Source organism: Varroa destructor, unplaced genomic scaffold, assembly GCF_002443255.2.
Source record: "Varroa destructor unplaced genomic scaffold, Vdes_3.0 BEIS01000001.1, whole genome shotgun sequence".
NCBI lineage: Eukaryota > Metazoa > Arthropoda > Arachnida > Mesostigmata > Varroidae > Varroa > Varroa destructor.
Window position 1 is genome coordinate 45,641,842 of NW_019211454.1, and position 22,982 is coordinate 45,664,823.

Sequence of the window (22,982 nt, forward strand, 5' to 3'; positions counted from 1 at the left end):
AGTCCAATATGAATCCTACCAGTGTGAACTTGTAGGGACGTCAGATAGCAAACAGCTGTTGAAACAGCCATCGTGTTCATGGCAAACAATATACGCAGAATCGAATACGATAAGCTTTAACTTGTCCTAAACGCCAGAAGCACATCCGTTGATAATCACAATATATTTAATAAAATTCTTTCTTTGATGCTGTTGCCGCTGTTTACTATTGACATCCTTATCGTATCGACCCTGTCTGGTCTTGCCAGATACGGTATTCTCGGTCTTCAACAGGAGCTGGTCTCAGACGCGACGGTATTGTGCACAGTGGCATCATCGCTGCAACTCCCGGTGTTGTGGCTGCTAGGCTTTTGCTGAGTTGGTCGCCGTCGCCGCCTCCCTCATTGTCACCTTGGCAGTGACCACCCGTGCTGACTCACACCCTCTTCTCATTGGTAAGGCCCTCGCCCCCGTCAAGGTTGCTAAAGTTGTTACCGCCCCAGCTTTTGCTGCCGGGCCTATGACCGCCTATGGAAACGTTAAACTCGGCCTTAGTCTCGCCGGAGTGCAAGGATGGTAAACGAACACGAAATTTATTTAAATGGTGTTAAATAAATTATTATGTCCATAATCTGAGAATAATTCTTATGGTTATATTCGATGACATGGGAAAACGTGTTACGATTTTATTTGCTACCCAGATTGCTTGGCCAGACCGTTCGGGTTTCAATTTGCCTTAGCTTGTGCGAACGTTTTAAGGAAGTACCTTCTACGCACTATAATGGGGAACACGAATGGTTACGTCTCCAGATATGAATATTGTTTATTTCCAACAACCTTGTCCTTGCACTGTTAGATCAATTCTATGGTTAAAGGCAAGGTCTTCATTGTTCTTTAGGTATGATCGTGGTGTTCGCAAAAAGTAAAAGCGCCCAAGTTCGCAATTCAGTTGTTCCACTAATGGAAACTGCCCTTTGAAAACATATGGCAACGATAGTTCTACTAGGACACGACGCTATTCTTGAGAGGTTATGGCCCACAAGAGTTTGTCATCGAACATAACACTTTGAAAAGTTATTTCAAAAAAGTCGCTCTAAATGGTTAGCACGAGGACCTTAAAATGGAGCAGAATTATTGAGTAAAATGCAAGAAGTACAAAATTTGGCACCGATTTATGGACACAAAATGCACTCGATGAATTGACATCTATCGACTGGCTATGCGTGTAACAACACCGGTGCTGCTTCGCGTAACACCGTATTCTAGATTTTTGTTAAATTCATTGAAAAAAACAAAAGTCACCAAAAACGGCCTTTGACACTTGTTTTTCAAAGGATCCTGTTATGTTATGTAACATAACAAACAATGCATGAGTGTTCATTATTTGGGAGGCCCCATTTGTTAAAAAGATTACTCCAATTAAATAAATCTTTGCCTTTAAAAAACCTTAGCTGAGTAAAATACATATATTTTAGTTAATCTTTATTCACAGTTATTGTTAGGAACGGAAACTAAGTTTACGATAAATGTCATTTTATTAAATGATCGAATTGAACACACTTCGAAGTTTTTTTTCATGAACATTGACAGAGACAGCCAACGATACTATCGTTCTGCCGGTTTAAATGGATTCATTAATGAAATCAAGTATTTTCAATCCCGTAGTTCATAAAAAAACATTTAACTGGACAAGTTTTAAAGTAGTATTCTTATAACCATCATGTGATGTTTTACCAGCAGATTCCAAATCTGCTTTTAGGTGTAGTCACTTTATTTACCTTTACTTTTCCTTCTTGGTATAATTAAATGTTTTTACACTTAAGTCTTTTAAAGTGAAACATATGCTTTTTACTAGTCATTCCCAGTCGCTAACAAGATTTTGTATTTAAGAAATGGCTGGTTCGAGCTTCATTTGAAGAACAATGGTTTCTTTTATTTCAAAGATATTAATCGCCACTTTTAACAGGTATTCAAATATACCGCACATTATCTTAATACGACTACTTAAACATTCGCTGCGCAATTTGAGAATATTTGGCAATGCACCTATTGTGAAAATAGACGAGTCAGCGTCCGTACTATACATAGAACTCAGAGTTTTTGTGAAGCTAAACGGTCGTCCATGGGTTAAGTAGATTGTAACAGCACAAAAATCTGCTGTGGAACCGATGCCTGCCGGGTTTATCAGTTATACAAGCACTGCTAGAGTTCCCTCTATTTCCGTTAGAAGCTTTTTCTTTTGCTTCCCCCACAGTTTGCTGGAGCTCTCTTGTTGTTTTCGACTACTCGACGGCGAAATCAACCCACTTGGCTCATCTGACTTCTTTGAGTTGGCATCAGCTTCATTGTGGAGCAGACACTCAGAGAACTCGTCCGCAAGTTCTTATTTTGTCGATGCTATAAGACGCGTGCTTCACCATCGCCTTTGCGAACAGCCCATGAACAACGCTGTGTTGCAAACATAACGTCTCACCACCGCGTTTAAATTGAGATTTCTAGATGTATAGATCAAGGTAGAAAGATGATTATATTAGCAACGAAAACCAGTCTAACCAATATTTTTGATAAGAGGTATAGTAAAAGAAACCGCGAAGCGACTAGATGTCCACACTGTGGCATTTCACTGGAAAGTTGGCCGCTGCTATCTATACAATAATGTTACTTAGCATATATTTTATTCTACAAGGCCGTTTGTTATTGCTGTTAGCATGAAGCTGTCAGTTGGAGAAAAACTTTCAATGACGTGTACAATCACTACAAAAGCTGGCTCACCATGCGATTGATGGATCCGATGCAAACCCAGTCTGTCTCATTACCGATTGCCCACTTTGAGTGGTCTTCGTGACTGTTCCAGCGCATAACCTTCTGACCTACTCTGAGGGCAATCTCCTTGACGTCGACCACCTTGTATTTATCTAAAAGATCTGGGAAAAGCTTACCTCCGTTTCCATTTTGCCACGATTCTACAAAGAGGTTTGTTTCCAGGGTTGGTGCCAGTACCCCCGAGTAAATATCTGTCTTGATCAAACCAAACAGCAAAAACGTGTCGTGGGGAAAGACTCAGTAAACTTGCATTAGAAAGGTGAATTAAACGATTAGCTATATTATAAAAAATTAACGGTTTACGCTAAGCATTATATATCCAAGTAATAAGAGCCCGGATGCTGATTACATGCAGCGCTTTTTAGATCTGATTTTACATGCGTTTAGACACAGTATATACCGCCAAATTTTTTTTGGTACAATTTAAAACAGACTATAATTAAGGCCAGCGTCAGGTGAGCCATTTAAGTCATCTGAATCACTTGAGTTTCCTACAGCTTATACAATCATTATTTACAAATTTCAACATCTCACCTTTATTAAGACGTCCATTTTTTGCGAAAGCTGTGAAGGCAGTGCCATTGATAGCTTGCAATACGTCTATGGCGACAAAGGGCTCTTCAGGGTTGAAAGTCTTGTTAAAAAGCAAATCGAGCTCCTTGTACTTAGAACGAAGCGCGGCCGGAGCACTTGCTGCATACATAGTGGGATTCTGCTTACGAAGATGCGCAGCTAAATATATTCATAGCGAATGGTAAACATATTATCTTAAACTGTTTCGTGTAAATGATCTACTGAGTAGTTGGGGATGACATGAGTAGCTGTTTCAGAAACGACCCTTTTATATCAGTTTTATTTGTATAAGATAATCATAACAATTAGGCATATAATGCTTATTAGACAAAGCTATACAAAAGCAGAGCTTGTATTTTACAATCCTAAGTGGGTATAGTATTACTAAGCGTAAACCTAAACTAAGCAACTTTTCAACAAGGCTATGTTCTACAAGTTAATACGTAAGAAAGTATGTCTCATCAATTAAACTACGACGTAGGCTATTAGAAACTGTATGGCGAAAGCGTTTTATAATCTAAAAACTGAATGTGCAATTGACATTGTTTGAAACAAACCGCAGTTTAGTAAATGATTACTGTACAGCAGGGGGCCTGGTATGAAACGCTTAATCATCAGGGAGAGTAAATGTTAAATCTGGGACGAGTTTTTGTTGCAAGTGGAAGCAAAGTGCATTGCAACCGATTCAAATCGAAATAACTATGTAGAAGGCTTGGTTATTATTTATCGGTTTTGGTATCCTACCACTCTATGCTACGGCTTATGCGCGAGTGACTACCCTTAGCAACGGTTAAATATTTCGTAAAGGTACCCAAACTGTTTTTACCCCTTATTAATAAAGGCAAGTGCACTTGGTGAGTCCAGAAGTTCTCCTGAACGCAGATACACAAATGGGCATAATGCTAACGGTTGACGGGTTGCGTGTACGTCGTTAGAGAATACCATTCAGTTACTCTATGTAACCATGCAACAATCGAAGGGTAGAGTGTCGTACAGCTGAGTAACTAGCTCTAATGTAAAAATATATGACAGTGAACAGAGTTTATAGACAGCTGTAAAGCTGGAACTAAAGGCAAAGTTATCCGTACAGTGAAAAAGTAAATAGGCCTAGATTAATAATAATATAAATAAAGTACTTGGAAAGAGGCCATAGTGACACATGTCTTACCAATTGTGTTTAACTTATCGATGTTAAATGTAGTACAGATAATGGTCTGGCCATTTTCACGAGCACTATTTGGAAATGAATACCTGAAAAAATATAAAACGAACAAAGCAGAACTAATCACTGGAAAACTTCACAGGGCATTAATCATTCTTTAATTTAATATATTAATTATTCTAAGAGAGGCTCCTGGAATATTCCGTCAAACATTTTATCCCAGCATTTTTACTTTACCTAGTAACGGTCAAAATATGTTAGCTATATATTTTAAATACAAACTGGTCCCTTACGCGTCTTTACATTTGTATGCGCACAGATCATGTACTACTATGTACATTAACAAAAACGAATGTGATATTTGAAATAATGTATGTATACAAACAAATGTATACAAACTTTCCAGTGAAGAGTTTATCAGGAAATCGGGGAACGCTATGAACGATCCAGAGTCCAGTACGTGCTCCAAAAATAACAACTCCTTTGGTATGACCGTTTGAAGTTGAGTTACTCATACCTGGAGGGGGCTGATCGTTGTACACAATGTACACTAATTCCTGTAGTAACAAATGATAAACAACACTTTGTAATGTCATGCTTATATTGGCTTAATAGGATTACAAAGTTGGGCTACTAGACCTTGATTTCTTAGAGTCGATTCCCAGTGAGAGTGATTTACGAATTATTGTAATTTCTGTACTAACTTACGTACAGGTTGAGCTACGTTACTATGGATTAATGAGATAGTGACGCATTTTACTAAGACAATAGGACATGCAAATATATTATACGTTTTATAATTGCATTCTGGTAGTAGTGGAACTGTTTAATGCAGAATAAATGTATATGTTTCATTACCTACAAATTTCAATGAATGTCGTTATAAACCCCAATTGACATGTATATCTTTGAGTCGACGGTGTCCATTTCGCAAATGTGTACGTACCGCATTGTCGCTAGAATTTTGTCTGAAAATCCTTCTGAGCGTGTTAGCCAGCGAATTATTTCGATCCAAATAGATGTTATTTCCTCCATCTAAAAATGCCTGCGAATGCGCATTTTTGTCAGTAGACTAGTCTAATTAGCCTTTTATAATACCACAGCATTTTTTCATTAAGTGTTCATTATTTGCATATTCGGTTAAAATCAGTCATATATTAAGTTGTTAAAAAAAAGTGTTGCTTTGCTTGAATCAACCTGCGAATCGGCGGGATTTTCCGAGTCAAAATATCCGTATTCTGACCCACGAAGTTCGTAGCGCTGCATACTTCTGTTTGTGCTAGCCGTCTTCGGAGCCTTGTACATGATAAACCTGAAAACAGACGAGCATGTGATTTACTTTGCAAAAGTAATACGAATTTACCTGCTTCATAGCATACGTTTATTAATTACATATATATGTATATATATGTTACTCCACTTACCTACTACTTACCACTCCACATTTTTGCCGTGTGGATTTTGGCACCAAATATCGTCATCATTTTTTGAAGTCGCCGATTTCGATGCCCCGACTCTTATGGGAACGATCGCAACTAAAATGAGCGATAATAGAAGGTCGCGTCTCATCGCAAACGGCTGCACGACTTACTGAGAAGAGTCACAAATTATCCCTACAAGTCTTTGCAAAAACTGGCCCACATAAGGAAAATCTTCAAGTAAAAAGTTATCTACCTAACTGTAGGATTATTGCTCTCATTTCAGCGATAACATTTTAGATAGAGGCGATTCGTTCTGTACAACGCTATATAACCAAATATAGAATAAGTTATACGTCCTCGTCTAGATAACATTGCTGGTTTGGAATTGAAGCCATTCATATATTCAGCAGAAGGAACAAATCAGTTGCAAGTTCCGAAAGTCAGTTTACATAGAGATAATTCTATTCTAGAAATCATTTCACCGATTAGAAAATGAATCCTTGAATGAATTAACTACAGTTAATTTTTTTTTTTTTTAGCATTTGTATATATCATAAGCTCGAAGATAATCACCGTATTCAAAAACTTCGCAACCACACGTTTCTCTTATTTACCACTTTGTCAACAGACACGTATGTATGCAACGTTAGCTTTCATTATACTAATGTGCTTTATTGTAAGCGTCTTTCTGCCTTTCATATGTTCTCCATTGTGCTTTACTTGTAACTCCCTCAACAGTTATCACACGTTATCGCGTTAGATAGCCCATCTTATAAGTCGGCTTCCTTAGCCGCTTTTATAATCAATATTTACTATTATTTGACTTCTAAACATGATTTTCGACACTTTTCGCCGTCAACTTCGCTCTAGCCTAATCTTCTGAGAAATACGTATCCACATACTAATCGTATGTAACTTCAAACTAGCGCGCGAAAACTCGAAGTTCTGTTAGCGTCAGGGCAAGCCTATGTCACGCTTAGTTGGCCTATCGTCTCGATATAGGTTCTCACATGTCCTCTCGTTCCACCGAGGAGGTCTGGCAATTTTCAATTCGTATCCGGCATCAATTCAGTTGCGAGTGATAGTCGAGTAGCTGAAAGCCACTTTCTTTTTAGATTCAGACTACGCGCTGCTCAGTGCTTTTTGCAGATCAACAAACAGAAGTTTAATTTCAACAGGCGGCTGCATTTCACATGTCAACACTGTTCAATACACCCGACAATTGTGAGAGAGTATGACTAAGTTTTATCTTGCTAAATCTTAAGGTCTTCGGCATAACAATGAATTATAATTCTGAAGGAAACAATTACTTTCTACATTTGCACAGTCCGTTGCTAACTCTGAGCATTCGTTTTACACATCGGGACGCTTCTCTGCCAGTTCGAGCTTTGGTGGCCTCCTTACTTGCCCTCTTCCGTCTGGCCGAGCAGACAGACCGCAGTGGCGGTATTATTTGTTTACATGTGAAATCATAACCGTGTGTCTGTGTCTCAATTCAGCGGTCACGTAGAAGAGTGCTCACGGAGAAAGGTAGTGGTAAACTGCGACTTCCTGCGAGCGCTGTGTCGTTATAATGTTTACTTTCGGTAGGTATAACATAACGAACTTTACAGATGAGCGAATGATAACAGAGTACATGGTTCGCAAACAATTACCAAAACAATAACAGCGATCCGAATAGTAGTCAAAATACGTGTGAAGATCTTATTCTTACGAGAACCAATTACCATACAACTAAATAGAGTGCGCGCTTCATTGACTGATGGGTGTACGTAATGGCTAATTCATACGTGCAATTATGTTGTTTTCCTTCATCCTCATAGGGCATTGAAAGCATCGAAATCTATGCAAACTACGTTGCAAACAGTCATATTTCTTGTGGACTCAAAAGTTACGTGTGTTAAGCAAAATCACTGCGGCTATGTTACAAAAGCGATAAAATCGTTTTGTAATATAGCCGTTTTCCTTAACACAGGTCAGCCTTCATTAGTGGCAGCTATAATAATGCTATAGACCTATAATAAATTATGTTACGTTTCTGCGATGCTTGTATTCGTATTATTGTGTCTTGAAAACAGCGCCGTGCGATTCATTTGGGAATTCGCCCTCCATATTACATCTCAAACTCAAGACTTATCTTTGTTGACTTAATCAGTAGTACACAAGATTGCGCTTTGTGTCAGTGACACATCATTATTATACCGCTGTGAAGCTAATAGTTTTCACTGTCTGTTTCAGTTCTAAGAGTTTGCCGCGTTTTGCATGACCATCGACCTGGAATAATATTACCACTATCATTAACTGTCAGAACGGCAATTGCTCGTTACTCTTATAATTTTTTGACATCCTGTATAGCAGTTAAACATTTATCCAGCGCCAACTCAACAAGATCAAGTGCTAACCCAGCAATGAAACCCGTATATCTAACTGGGACTGTAATCCATGGACGTGGAAGAGGCGCTAGTGGTCTCGGATGCCCAACGGCAAACATTGATGAAATTTCTGTAGCTCGAGATCTACCTAAAGACTTCAAATATGGCATTTATTACGGGTGGGCAAAATTAATGCCAGGATCGTCTACCGTTGAAGGTACGGGTCAGCTGTTCAAAATGGCTGCTTCCGTTGGAACGTGTCCATTTTTCAGGAACGAATCTCTCTCTGTCGAGGTGCACCTCATTCACAAGTTTCCTAAAAATTTTTATGGGGCGACGCTCAAAGTTGTTTTCTTAGGGTACTTAAGAGGCGAGAAGGACTACAACTCTGTCGACGAGTTAATCGCAGCAATCCGAAAAGACATCGAAGATGCAAAGGCGGCCCTCGACACAGTCGAAGCGCAGAAGGCAAAAGACGACCCGTTCTTCTCCGACTAACGCGTTTGATGTTAGTTTCTAGATCTAAACAGTTCCTGTCCTGCTCCACTGTTTAGGCTAAATCAATGAATATGGTACTTACATATTGTATACAACGACGCGGTCAGGATTGAAGTTATTTTAGTTGTTTCTCGACTAAGTTTCGTTGAAAACGAAAAGATCTTAGCTGCTGTTCGCCAGCCGCTTACTATTTATTGTACTTTCATGTCTCATGATCTGTGTTCAAAGTATATAGTTCTATTAATTAGACTTTGCGTATTCATTTATAGGCTAATTGTATAATATAAGCATATTTGAAAACAAAGCATAATTTTAAATACACTGCTCCGCTGACTACGTGTTCAGTTACTTCTTATCAATTGTAGGTGATTTATATTTAATACTGCATCGATTTTACGAGAGGAACTGCATGTATTTAATTAGTTTTTGCGAGCTAGAACAGCGGATACGCTTATATGTGCAATTATAAAGACAAACAAAAAGATCTGCTTTACCTCTATAATTTCTATCGCCGATTTATTGATTACAGTTTGCCGTTGGGTCACCGCAATGATTTCCTGCTAGATTTTCTGCGAAATCAGAAAAATCGATAGTGGTGGCGGTTATAAGCATAAGAAGTGCTACGTGGGTATATGAGAAGTTCCGTGTATAGCATGACATCTAAGAATACTTGTTAATTAATAAATGGATACTAGGAGCGTTTTAAAGGGTACTGAAAATAAATTAACTTCTTAAAAAAATAATGGAGTGTTCATTTTCATTGGTTAGTTACTTAGGAAGGATTTATGAATATTTTTGCAAAGTACATTATACAAACAAAAAAAAATCTATATCTAAATTAAAAGAAAGAACATCTAAACAAACATAGTGCATGGTCGTCATGCATGGTTGAAACTATATTCAAGTCGTACCGTCTGAAACCATATTAAATCGCTAGCGTAATATGTAATTGAACTTGGTCCGTTACATCCTAGCAATTTTTAAGTGACATTGAGTTCATGCTGTTGATAGAAGTCTCTTCTGCATAAAAAAAACTTGAAACAAAAAAATGAACTAATATATGAAAAATGGGTAAAAATTAACATTTTGTTCATTTTGATGTTTTCAGAAATGCCGTTGCGATATTTTGACCCTAATCCACCGGGTCTGGCATGATACAAAGTGATGATTTCGATCAATCCGATCAAATACCCAAAAATTTTGATGCTGAAATTTTGTTGAAGACATTGACCGTCTTTAGGTCACTTTAGGTTTCAACATGCAATACGTAATGGGTATGCAAGCGATAACAAAACAATAATAAACAATTATAGTCTTTTTTGCCGTTAAATGTACTCCCAAATACTATATCTAAGCTTCGTTGGGACTTTGTTAGTGTGAAATGGGTTTAAAGGTTAGAAATGGAAACTTATGGAACTAAAAAACTTCTTTTGACGTTTGGTGACTACCAGACGCTGGAATTTCTACAAATAGTTACCTAATCCTATTTTTAAGAATCGCTCTGTTTAATAATCATGGAGCGTTAAATAGGCTCACATAGCTGTACAAATGGGTTTTCTACACCAGAATACAGCTTTTTTTTTATGCTCAAGGGTTAAGTACAGTCAAATAGATTTTTTTTATTCTTTATGTCTGTTGTCAATGGTTTGTGGAGTTTATAAAACGTTATATGTAGATGCACTAATTTCCTTGATCCCTTCGGTGTATTTATACACGAAAGATATAATCAAGCTAAAAAACGGTGACAACAACAAGAGTAAAAGCGGACCATGCATTTGTTGCATTTTGTTGCATAAAACAGTTGAAGATAAGTCTTGGGAATAAATATAAGATAATGATTTACGTATAACAAATAGAAGCTAAAGTATTAAAAAAATATAGAGCATTTTTACATTAATTTTATTTTCATCGCGACTGCTTTTCCGTCATTGTTTCTAAATATGCAAATCAACAGCCCTTGCCTATTTCAGGTAAGTGTTAACTTTTTTTTATTGACTTGATTTGTGTAAAAATAAACATGATAGAATTGTACTGATGAAATCCATTTCGGCAGAGATTTATAATATTAAAGCATGGAAAAAACTTCACAATAAATGGGACATGCGTTCGTTTTCAATTAATAAAACGTGATCGTTATTTATTTCAGATCTTTGGCGATATATAATCATTGGAGACTGTTACCATTTGTGGCCGAGTCCAATGCCGAGGCCTATAGGAGCAGCGGCAACACCGACGCTAGCGAGCCCAACGGGAGCGATGGTCTTGGCAACCAGAGGAGTGTAGGCATCAGCGCGGGTAGTCACAGCCGAAGTGGCAATGACGGGAGAAGCAATGGCAGGGGCAGTGACAACAGGTGAAGCGGCAACGATTCCACCGTGGGCAAGACCAAGTCCGATTCCACCATAACCGAGTCCGAGGCTACCGTGGCCAATGACACCGGCTTGAGTTGAGGCGACGATGGCGGCGAGGACGAAAAGCTGAACAAGACATTGGCGACGGGAAAAATTCGAATTTTTCTGTGAGCGAAAACTTACAGAATTGTTTTTGAGATGATACATAAGAGAGGTGATCATTTGGATTGAGGGAAAAAAAATCAGAGAACTTTGTGAGTCAGATACTCTAAACATACGCTTGAGAAAAATACCCACTTTAAAGGCTCATTATTAAACTATAGCAATATATGTGACTCGAAGTTATCTTCATGGGTAAGTTAGACAAATCGATCGGGTCTATCTTTGAAGCGGTCTAATGTTATTAGTAGAGCACTCGAGGGTAACCTACAGCAATCATTTTGCTGGTTTGTTAGTTATCTGTTTCCAGTTCGCTAAAATCAGGGAATGGCCATGTTTTTATACTAACGATAACTGTCCTGTTGAAACGTCGCCAAACCCGGGAAGCGCAAGAGGCAAGTTCTGGTATTATTAGCCAGAAGTTCGTCCGTCTCCGTCTTTCCTGACTAATCTAAACTGACGTCCATGTAACGAGATAGAACTGAAAAACGACGGGCGCGTACACTGCATGAATGCCGGACGTCACAGCTAGCGTACTAGCTAGTTTGATCCATAGTGACATATTGCCTTATTAAATACTGGCCGAATAGAATCAGGACAAAAATTTCAGAAACAAAACGAAAAGTAGTGAATATAGCAAAAAAACTGGCAGCCCTTAGTCCGCCTATTTAGTTTTCGTAAAAACACACTACATTTTCCAGAAGAAAATGGACATTCACTTATTACAACGGGCATATAAACATTTTTATGGCCGTCTTGCTACGTTCGGTACTGACGGTTATTCCTGGCTATATAGCTATTATGTGCCAGTTGGAAAAAGCATGAGTAGTAATCATAGTTCTTGTGATTCATAGCTGGACACGTGTTTGCACGGGGCATTTGCAGACTTTAGTCTGTATATCACAGACGATTATTCAATTATCTTGCCATTAGCAAGCCTTGTATGGTATCGCCAGTAAAAGGCAAAGGAACAATTTGAAGTTGCGGGTAGTGTTCATGTCGCTTATTACGGACAATGTACTTTAGTACAATATACTAGGTGCTCTAGATGTATTTCGCGCCGGTCATTGAAAAAATTACTCCTGCGACTATTTGCTACAAATGGTCTGGGGCTTAACCGCAAAGGGAGGAAATCATCTATTAAGAGGGTTAAAGATTTAATAACATACCTTCTTAAAGTTTGTTTTCTTAGATCTGCCTCTATTGGACTTACCTGCTAAATGAATTTTTATTGAACTATATACACATTTCGACCTATATGGTAAAAGGACTGATACCTTTTTTGTCTAAATTATGCCCTCCATTCTATCAAGTCATGCCCGGTTTTTAATCCATAAACGAATAATGGCTGACAAAGGATATCAATTAATCAGTCACGTATACAGAACGGCTCATAAATAATTGTGTTGTGTATATGTACATTTTTTTGAGTAAAAGGTGTTTTTTTATTTGCTAAGGTTTTTCTACTAAAAAAAATGTATATTGTGGGCCCTTTGCATTGTATTATAGATGCGGGAAACGTTACTAGCTTTTATATTTTGTTGTTATATTCTGCTCGAAAAGTGTAGCCACATAAAATGTATACTTGGAACTTTTTACAGGGTCTTGAGTATATCCTTTATGCTTTACTGCATAACAGGAACTTTTCGGGCGTGCTTTTGGCCGTGAGAACTAAAGGCCGTGATAAATCCATATCGTACCATTTTCTTCTTCTTCTGTCTTTTCTTTTGTCACTAATAGTTGATAACGGTGTGACAGCATTTCTGGCTAAATATTTCAAAAGCGTTGTGGTTTTGGATATCAGCCAGTGATTCCAGTTACAATTCCGTTGATTGTTAAGGCGGAGATTTCGTCTTTCAAACATAATATTTTATCCGGTTCTTGAAAGTTCTTGTAATAGTACCAATGCTGTCTGCTTGTGCATTTTTAGGCCCATTAGAGTTCACAAAGAAGGTTCTTCTCATAAGCCACCATTACTACCACGTTTAACCTATTTGCAATAATTATGTTATGTAAAATTTTATGTTCTTTATTCGTTATGATTTAATAAATATGCCGAGGTAGTACATACAATACCTTACATTGATCGTGCGTTAGACATAAATATATAGTTTGCCTGCGTTGAGCAAGCGAGTGTTTTAGGAAAATGATGTCTTCTAAATTTAAGCCTAGTGCGCCTGCAGATAGAACGGGTACGACTGTACGTACATAATTCAACATCAGCCTATAATCAATCATTCATTAAAATCTGAGGTAGTACAATGGATCGTGGTTTTGTTTTGGTAAAGGGCAAGCCATTGAAGATTAATGCAGTACAAAACGATAAACAGACGTGCCATATAAACAGGTTAATGGCTGGGTAACGTATTTATATGGCGGGCTTCGTACTACTGTTTACAGCTCGGAAGACCAATTATAGACGGTTATCTGCGTCTCGTTAAGCAATGCTTCAAACTTTGTGTCACTACTTGCTCGAATAGTTCTACTCCCCCAGATAACAACGAAGTGTATGTATTTGTTACTAGGTGGCTATTGTATCAAAATTTTTTTTCAACTATGGATATCCAACGACGCAGCTAAATGTATAGTTGCTTGGTAAACGAATATGACTACCGGAACAGTCGAAGCAGCAGAGAAAAAACCTAAGGGAAAACGAATTGACAAGTGGGCAAGACAAGCGAAAAAAGAGATTACTAAGATACGCTCCAGACATTGTTCGACCCAAATTAAAGATAAATCACCCGCAGGTTTGACTGAGCAGGCAATGTGGGTTTTTACAAGCATGTCACAGATAACGGACAGCCTATTTCTTTGCGGTCTCCGTGGTCTAAGCGTGGATAACTTGAAAAGAAATGGAATCACCTTAGTTATCAATGTGACACATGACTTAATTAATGAAATTGTGCCGGGCATTAAATACAAACGTTATGAGGTTGCCGATGAGCCAAACCAAGATATTAAGCAGTACTTCCATCCGGCAGCAGATTCCATCAACGAGGAAATTCGGACTGGAGGAAAGGTTGCGGTGCATTGCTTGGCCGGTGTTTCGCGCAGTTGTTCAATAGTGTTAGCTTACCTGGTTAAATATCACGGCATGACGCTTCACGACGCGTTTATGTTTGTTCGCAAACGTCGTTCCGTTGTACGGCCAAATTACGGATTTTTTCAGCAACTGATCGCCTTTGAAAAAGAGGTCCACTCGTCACGTGAACCGTCGGTTAAAATGATCAAGTTAGGCGACGCCCCAGGGGACCTCATTCCAGACATTTATGAAGAAGAATGCAAAGGCTTTCTCTGGTTACGCTCAGTTAAGGACAGATTGAAAGACGACAAGAAATAAGAAGGCCGGTACAGCATAGCTCTAATCGGGTTAAAAACAGCGGTCCTTGTACTCTCAACATAAGCATACTTCTCAGCCTCTCATAAGTTAATATGGACCGATAGGTCATAACCACACATTTCGAGATACAACTGCCGTGATATTTGCAGCGTCTACGAATCGACCATTCTACCGATGTACTGCGTGGGGTGAAGTACTTTAATTCTCGCCTTGCCTGAAAACTCCTTCAAATTATAGAAGCCACCATACATCGTTGCCTTTTACAGAATCAAGGCGAAATCTGCGCAATAAGCATCTGATGGTTACATCGATAGCTATTTAAACAAATACGGATTTTCCTTAAGTACTTTATCAGCATTATTAGCTCCTACCCGTTCCAATGAGCTCATCTGTACGTTCAATGGTATACACACCTTTAGAGAAATGAACACTGAGTTAAAAAAACGACCACATTCTCATAATATTTGCAGCACTTCTATGTTAAATATATAGTAAATATTCTGTAAACTTATTGTTGATATGAGCTTGTTACAATTTAGGTATTGTAAACCATCGTAACGTTGAACGATATAAGAGTCTCTGATGTCACCCAATTTTTTGTGAACTTCCTAGGCTTTAGTTGAAGGCCTATGCCTCGTCAGCAGCCAGCATTCTACGACGCGTATTATATCAGCGGTGCTTCGTTTACAGAAAAAAAAAGCTTCAACGACTGTGTTGGTGTGGAAAGAAATCAATTTATCAGACGTAAGTATTATGTGCTATTTTCCTTTTTTTAATGGATACACGTAACGAAAAGCGAGAAAGTCTGTTCAGGTTTCTGGGGTTCGTAATTGACGGTCATGAGTGGTAAATACATGGCACAAGATTACACGTGATATATTCTATAAAGATAGATAAGATAGTCCGTAATGGTTTTGCTTCTAAATTCCAGCACACAACGATGATTTTTCAAGTGAAGCCTTCCAGTAAGAGTAGAAGATACTCTTTACTGGGACATCAGCCAGAAAAAGTCGTGAGTCGAGGAAGCTTCATGGTCAGAAATTGCCGCCGCAATATGAATGAACACCTGATTCAAAAAAAGAGCCTTATCTAATTTGTATTCTTTGGTGTTGAGTCGAGAGTCACATTGTTGCAAATGGCAGAGAAGGTTGTTGCAGCTCTAAACGACTTGAAAATTGTAAAAATCGAATAGGTGTACATGTTTTGCTTACTTATTCACTGTATTTTTCGATATCGTTCGTAAAATACTCTGAATTATAAACCCCCAACAGCGCCACGAGCTGTATAGTTTCTTGAAAGCGTGGTTCTGTTATTTTCTTAAAGGTTAATATATGTTAGCAGAGTTTATAGTTTTTTGGCTTGCAGGAACACTTTCTGCATTGCACAAAAACCATTCCAAGACAATTTGCTTTTCTCACATTTATCAGCTTACATCCAACTCATTCTGATAAGCCTGTGTAATTTGGCTCGAAGCGGTAAACCGGGATTGATTTGCTTAGGGTCTAATAAGGATTGCGCTGAAAGCGATGTATCTAACTTAGAACTCTCGATGCGTATATTTCTTTAGCATGTAAAAGCAATAAACATGATCGTTTTCTGTTTGCAGACTGTCTCCTCTACTTAAGGTTGCTACGTCGCCCTTTCCATCCTGGAATTAGAAGTTATTCGTAATTCTCCTAACGATTGTTTGTCAACCATAAAGAATTGGTGAATTTAGTGGTACTTATCACGAACATGTGGAACGTTCTATCTAATCTCATCAGTTCATGCATGGCCATACTCTGTATAGACAAAATGACTGATGTTTCAATACCAGAGTTTGGGGTTCATACCTCCAACGAAAAATAAAGACGAACATTTCAAAGCAAAGAAACCGTGAACAAGGAAGAACAGTGCATGCATTACGCTCATGAGAGTGGTGTTTGTGGAAGTTCCCGTCAAACAGATTAATAAGCCCGTTTACCGAAGTAGATTTTCGTTAGACGGTCTCACAACAACGGCCGAACAAACAATGAACCCGATAAATAGTTAAATAGCCGTTTCCACACACTGCTCTCCATACACAATTTCGTCCGACTTTATATATACCTTTTATATAGGCCATTATAAATTATCTAAGAATTTTCGAGGAGTCACAACCCCAATGTCACGAAAGTAACTTCATTTGTAATTTTCAATCTAAGACGGTCGTTCTTAATAGCAAGAACTGAATCAATCGTTACGCCAACTAGAAAATATGGGAGCGTATCTTATTGCGGCCAATCGGTATTTACATGCTTCTGGAATGATTCAACAAGAACAAACTTGTGGATTACAGTCGTTTCTTGCATATCATGCATGGTGGCTTCGGTGTCGGATTGGTTCCTCGGCTATAGTCACCAAACGCTATTTCGAGCCGCCATGGTTGTGTATATCGCTACAGTCCTCGCCATCAAAATGCTCCACACTGTTGCTGTGCTTACGGCCCTTGTTTCGAAAGTCGCTGTGGCAGTTACCTGCTGGACTGACTGTGGATTAATGCCTGAATATGGACCTGGTTAGGACCACTTTGGTTACGGCGAATTATAGCAGAACGACAGGAGAGAGCTGTGCCTCATATTTCTGCAATATCCCTCTAATCAAAATAATTAGTTAATTCATTACGATCGGAAGAATCGAAACTTCGAGCAGTGCAATTGGAGGCAGCATTTCACAATAAGTGTCCAAGTAATATATATATATATAATATTTATACAACATAGAATATTACTCACAGTTTCTGCCGGTGAATCTTGAATACTGATCTGAGCTTCTTATACGAAATTTAAGACGATTAGGATATTTAGAAAGGGAGATATTTTCTCGGATTTCAGAAAGTACCCCACGATATGGGACTGTAGGAATTCGTTGCATCAGGGATTTATTGTGGATACATACTGAATCTGTCGTTTTATTTACTAGATGGTTCGATATCTGTCCTGGTAACAAGAAATCATTTTACTACACCGATAATTTTTGAAATATGAAAATCGTACTCGGCCGAGCCATAGGACAGAACGGAAGAGCTTAATTTGAGTACATAATTGACCTCGATACAGTGGAAAAGCTCGTTCTTCTTAAAGATCCAAATCTGTTTTTTTGGGGAGGGGGGGGTCAGGTTACGCTAACAGAATCACAAAAACCAAACAGTGAAGAAAGGAAAATACTGTTGTTTTGTTCGTGCCTTCGATACCATTAACATGGGCTATGGGAACCATCAATAGGTCGAGTGCGAGTTTCCAAATTCAATCGCTAGCGGACGCTTAAAGAACTTTATATCTGTATTGGTGCCATTAGTTCATTCACTGGCTTATATATGATTGCTTCCAATGGTTAAATGCTATGTAAATTATCATTCAAAACAAGAGTTATTTCGTATATTTACGTCTAAAATAGGCATATATAATTTTTTTAAATGTAAATTTAAAATTTTTATATACGATGAGAAGGGATTCTGTCGACTCGCGGCTATTTTGAAAACATAAGTGAGTATCGCATAGCGCGTCGTATGCGTCTCTTCATTTATAAAAGTTGTTACCTGTCAGACTCAACAGACCGGATAAGCAATGACCGACCAAAAAGATAACATGAAATACAGCACTTTACGTTCGGTACTCCATAATGCACGCCTGCTTTTCGCAGGTTTCGGCAGGTCACTGAAATGGGCTAATTTGCGTAATGGGCCACCCGCCTACGCGACTTTCGCCTTTCGATTCTTAAGATTTATATTCTTTGTAACAACACCTGCTTTTCGATTTAATGGCGAAAAATTTGTTGGTACAAATACGAAGCTAACCATCGTATCATTAATTTAACGTTTGTCCACCGTAAATCTCGTCTTGCCGCCTAGACTTGTTAAGAAGATATCCAAATATTCCGCTCATGTATAACACGACACATAAGTTTTCTTTTCTTTTAATATAATTATTTATTTACTGCGTTTCACTTTTGACAGACATACACGCTCATATACCTTAATATCAATCCGATGCATCGATCCTTTCGCTACTACAAAATCGCACTCAAAATAAATAGTGCAAGGACACTTTCGTCGACGATTACGAGGACACACAGTTGGTGAATGTGCCTGATGTTTAGGATGCGCGCGTCCCCTTATGCTGTGCCTACGCTAATAGCACCTAGATTACCATTATTAGTCGGCAAAAAATAAGTTCTGAATGTATTTTGAACGGATTGTTTTGCTCGAAAGCGGCGACCAACCAGTTGCAACTGTCATGATCATCGTTCCGGTATGATGAATGTATACGGGCATATAAATTAGTATACATATGGGCTCATCATCTATAGATATTAAGTAGATACGGTGCCTAAGGTTGAACTATTAAGTTAGAACCTTACATAATTATTCTCTTCGCTGAGCTCAAAGCTAGCAAATTGCCTATTAAGAAATGCCGAAGAGTTTCTTTTATACTAAACATTTTGGACTCTTATTGTATGCCCTATAGCCACCCCAAGATCTACGTGACCGTAACATTAAAAGGCTACTTAAGTCTATTATACACAGATTCAACCATCGTTACTAGTAATTTCAAGCAAGTTTCGCCATTCAGGAGCACTCTATGTTCTACTTGCCCTCACAAAAGAATAAGGTAGCTGTCTGCATTGTTTTAATCTTTCAAAAATTGCTTTTATGCATGTGAAACCGTCACCTGTGAATTAATTAATAGCTAAGCACTCCAGAGGGTGCGGCCTGATTGAGCCCGGTCATTTTCTCCGAGACTTTCCAGAGTTTGGCAGCTTTTGTCATCCGTGTAGCCCAAAAAGGCGCCATCGCCAGTTTACAATCGGAAAAATAGCGTCCGCTCACTTTGATGTCTTCCGATGTAGCCAAATAGACGCTCGTCATGGCACCGGCTTCTGGTGACTATTCGTAAAATAAATCACAGTTAGGTATATGTGTACAAGTGAATTGAACAGGGAGTAATTTGATTCAGATTCTCTAGCCTTATTTTTCGTCCAAACCAATACATTTGGGTAAAGGTCGCAAATTTGTACACTGAGTTATAACGTACTGAAAGACGCGTGACGCGTACAAATGAGTCAGTAAATGGAATAGATAACATTTACCTTCCCGTATATTTTCAGCATTTTGGTGAAAAACCAGGCTTGAATGCTGGCGTTGTTAAGTCCGAAATTGGAGCTGACAAAGCCGGGATGACCGCAGTTAACAATTACGCCCGACCCCTGATATTTCACAAATATTTAACTGATGCTTAGCGCCTTATTTGTTTTTAATAGATATACTCATATGTATCTAATCATTTAGTTAGATACTTTTATGACAATTCATTGTTTTGTTCACAATAAGTTTGTTGTACGACTCTGTGAACTGCTCAGGAAAAAACATAAAAATAAACGTATAAGATTATTTTCAAAAGAAGCGCAGTACCTACCAAATAAAGTAATGTATGCCTACTTATCATCGAAACAAATTTATCTTGAACTCGAGTAGATTTTTGCTTTGTACCTGCCCAGAATTCGCTACTTAGTGTGTAAGCACAACCTTTTGCTCTGCCACTTAAAAATATCTATACGGCAATAACATAAAAATAGATTCAGATTTATATTCCTATTTCCTACAATGTTATATTTACCTCAAGTCGCCTAGCGAGCTCAACTGTAAAGAGCATGTTGAGAACTTTCGTAGAGCAGTAATTGAATATTGGGAAATGGTAACGCTTGAAGTCAAGCGGTCGATCGGGGTTCATGTTGCCAAACCAGTGACCACAAGAACCAACAACGACAACGCGACTGGGTGCGCTTTTCTTTAGCAGGTCTGAAACAGAGATATCATGCAATTTGAACTATTACGTAAGAACGTTACGTTCAAATTACGTACACTATTAACATGGGGCAAACCCAGATGAAGTGTACTTTTCAATGTATTCTGTAGGAATACGTCTACAAATCTCCTGAGTTTTCTCGACCTGTCATCGGAAGCGGCATTGTTTATAGGACAATCAAAATGGCTTCAGATCTAAATGGTTTCGCATCTTACGAAAAATTCTCAAACAAGGAATTTCTTGCGTTGATTATAAGGTTTATAAAGACGGCCTACGTATTTCGGTAGCGTTATAAAGCATCTATAATGTTATCTTCTACGAAAAAGAATATAACAGAAAGTATCTGTAAATGTTCTTTATAGGAGGATAGCATTTAAATTATTGTTGTATACGATTATCAGAGAAGCAACTACAAACGAGCTAACGAAATACTAGCAGTGTTAATTGAGATTCAAGGATAAAGTAAAGCACGTACGTACCGAGCAATAAGTTCGTAAGAAGAAAGTGACCCAAATGATTGGACTGAATTGATACTTCGTAGCCGTCTTCCGTCGTCTCGTGTCGCGACGGGGCTGTTTAAGGGGCAAAAACAAAGGATACAGTTCTTCTTATGGGGGAACGTGTTAAGCAATCGGTTAAGATTTCACTAACATTTCTATTTTAATCACAACGATAATCAATACGAAAAGCCTATCATTCAACCGCTACCTTCTCAAAGGAATTATATATGTATATATAGAGACGACACTGATATGCAGCGTTAAGATAATATACATCTAGTCTTAAACTTTCAAAAGGATAACAGATTCTTAACGAATTTTATCAATTGGTTCAACGATTTGGTCCGATTAGACACGCTGGCCGCATGAATATTACAAAATGTACAGACGCAGTTATGGCTCGTGATACCGCTGAACATGACATAATGGAATATGCGGGTGTCAGAAACAGGCGTATCAATGTCCATCATCTTTTGTTTTTCACACGCTAAAAACGCGCCATTTCCTTTAGTGTTTTTACGCAGAACACTCTTTGAAACGTTTCGATGGATATGTAAATCTTCCTCAATATGTGGTTACGAGTCGAGGCGCGCAAGCCTAGAACTAATTTTAAAAATCCTAGGTTGGCCATTACCAGCATCGTCAAATCTCGTTGTGGTTGAGCTTTTTCCATATGACCTGAATTCAGGTAAGTGGTGTTTAACGCTATCATCAAGTTAGATAGCATGAAGGCAGTTACGTGACGGTTTCCGAGGCGCTTCTATTCTGATTGTCGCAGTCGATACGTTTCAGTATGGTCTATGAAATACACTCCTGTTATAGTTACTATAAAGGCCCATTGTGTTTATCAACATATTAGCATGCTTAATAGAAGTTTATAAATGCAGGCTTTTTTGCAACCTAGCCTTATAACTTCGACCGATGGAATCTGCTTTCCTATTTCAATACATACAGAACAGTACTTTTTTTCAACGGTGTAGTTCTTCTTAACATGTTCACAATATATATAATAAGTCATCAGTAAATACATACCTGTTGATTGTAAAATTTTCAAGTTTCAATAAAACCAAGTTAGCAGTGTTGGTATAACGTACCAAACCGTCCATGAGTGTCTTCCATAATAAGCTGGTGTAAGCATTAACTATTAATTAGATGCTATCTTTAGTTTTATAGAAGTGCGTAGTACTTCATCTGCACAAGATAGTGGAAAAGTATATATATATATATAGAACTCACTAAGTAGTCCAGCGTTATTGATGAGAATATCAAGACGTTGTTCTGTAGAAGTGATATCCTTGGCAAACTCTCGGACGCTTCGAAATGAGGCTAGGTCAAGTGGCTTGCAAACCACTTTTTGGTTACCTGTCGCTGCCATAATGTCCTTCCGTGCTGCCTCGGCCTTTTTTAGGTTTCGGCAGGCTAAGATCACCTTTCCTCCACAGGCCGCTAGAGCGTGTGCAGTTGTCTTCCCCAATCCTGAAGCCCAAATACAAAACACCCACGACAATAAACTCGACTTCTGCTTTTTCTGGCTAGAAAAGTGCGAAGGATTCCAATACCATTATTGGGAAATATTAATTTATTAGTTTATATCTTTTAAAGGCTTCTTAATGAACATATGCATTACCTACTAGGTTACTTTGTCTTCTGATTCTTCCTCACCCGTATATCGTGCGTTTTATGATGACCTTTGCTACATTTGTCAGACTTTTTACTTTTGCTACAGGCTTTTCTATATTCTGGGCGGAACAACAACTTTAGTTCGCAAAATATTGAAACCGGTTTTTTTTTCCTAAGAGCGGGGATAGTTTACTTACTTTTTATCTATCAAATGCAAAACACTGATACGCATCTAAATGGTATGAATAATGATTATTGCTATTATTATTATCGAGAAAGAGCCTATAATCCGGCATATCTCAACCTTCAGCATTTGCTTCGATTTCTAAAAAATCGAGTCTAGTCCAATAAGCCATCGCGCC

At 38.3% G+C, this 22,982-nt stretch overlaps 4 protein-coding genes and 1 long non-coding RNA gene across 34 annotated transcripts in view; 2 read left to right on the forward strand and 3 right to left on the reverse strand.

Moving 5' to 3' along the window:
- On the forward strand, nt 1–19,118 carry LOC111245438 (uncharacterized). 6 transcript variants are annotated; one of them, XR_015318320.1, is made up of 4 exons: nt 7–434; nt 9,937–11,346; nt 15,291–15,422; nt 15,610–16,283. It is a non-coding gene; the product is annotated as an uncharacterized LOC111245438 (long non-coding RNA). The 6 variants fall into 6 exon arrangements; XR_015318319.1 differs by lacking the exons at nt 7–434; nt 9,937–11,346; nt 15,610–16,283 and adding exons at nt 14,683–15,081; nt 16,285–16,397; nt 16,996–19,118; XR_015318321.1 differs by lacking the exon at nt 9,937–11,346 and having other exon boundaries at nt 1–434.
- On the reverse strand, nt 1,496–7,409 carry LOC111245378 (deoxyribonuclease-2-alpha-like). Of its 21 annotated transcripts, none has more exons than XM_022793747.2 (9): nt 7,269–7,409; nt 5,973–6,127; nt 5,735–5,849; nt 5,484–5,582; nt 4,937–5,094; nt 4,544–4,626; nt 3,337–3,534; nt 2,752–2,993; nt 1,496–2,474 (listed from the first exon to the last, which is right to left on the reverse strand). In XM_022793747.2, exons 2-9 carry the CDS (start codon nt 6,104–6,106, stop codon nt 2,340–2,342), a joined length of 1,164 nt encoding a protein of 387 aa, XP_022649482.1. In that variant the 5' UTR covers nt 6,107–6,127; nt 7,269–7,409; the 3' UTR covers nt 1,496–2,339. The 21 variants fall into 21 exon arrangements, with proteins under 21 accessions (XP_022649482.1, XP_022649509.1, XP_086832682.1 ...); XM_022793774.2 differs by having other exon boundaries at nt 5,973–6,072; nt 7,269–7,399; XM_086976556.1 differs by having other exon boundaries at nt 5,962–6,072; nt 7,269–7,399.
- Rfk (Riboflavin kinase) lies at nt 7,375–9,571 on the forward strand. 5 transcript variants are annotated; one of them, XM_022793787.2, is made up of 4 exons: nt 7,428–7,544; nt 7,782–7,933; nt 8,197–8,838; nt 9,358–9,571. In XM_022793787.2, exons 2-3 carry the CDS (start codon nt 7,804–7,806, stop codon nt 8,826–8,828), a joined length of 762 nt encoding a protein of 253 aa, XP_022649522.1. In that variant the 5' UTR covers nt 7,428–7,544; nt 7,782–7,803; the 3' UTR covers nt 8,829–8,838; nt 9,358–9,571. The 5 variants fall into 5 exon arrangements, with proteins under 5 accessions (XP_086832697.1, XP_022649532.1, XP_022649522.1 ...); XM_086976570.1 differs by having other exon boundaries at nt 8,197–9,571; XM_086976571.1 differs by lacking the exon at nt 7,782–7,933 and having other exon boundaries at nt 7,375–7,488; nt 8,197–9,571.
- Nucleotides 10,934–11,730, reverse strand: LOC111245459 (uncharacterized). The gene is made up of 2 exons (XM_022793849.2): nt 11,610–11,730; nt 10,934–11,305 (listed from the first exon to the last, which is right to left on the reverse strand). The coding sequence occupies exons 1-2, from the start codon at nt 11,616–11,618 to the stop codon at nt 11,006–11,008; spliced, it is 309 nt and encodes a 102-aa protein (XP_022649584.1). The 5' UTR covers nt 11,619–11,730; the 3' UTR covers nt 10,934–11,005.
- Nucleotides 18,600–22,982, reverse strand: part of LOC111255322 (retinol dehydrogenase 11-like) — a 14,575-nt gene continuing 10,192 nt past the window's right edge. Inside the window, exons 3-7 of the mRNA XM_022817186.2 lie at nt 22,237–22,476; nt 20,980–21,072; nt 20,312–20,493; nt 19,785–19,901; nt 18,600–19,581 (exon numbers count right to left, since the gene is read on the reverse strand). Of these exons, the coding sequence (XP_022672921.1) occupies nt 19,378–19,581; nt 19,785–19,901; nt 20,312–20,493; nt 20,980–21,072; nt 22,237–22,476 (836 nt within the window). The 3' untranslated portion in view covers nt 18,600–19,377. The remainder of the gene's footprint in view (nt 19,582–19,784; nt 19,902–20,311; nt 20,494–20,979; nt 21,073–22,236; nt 22,477–22,982) is intronic.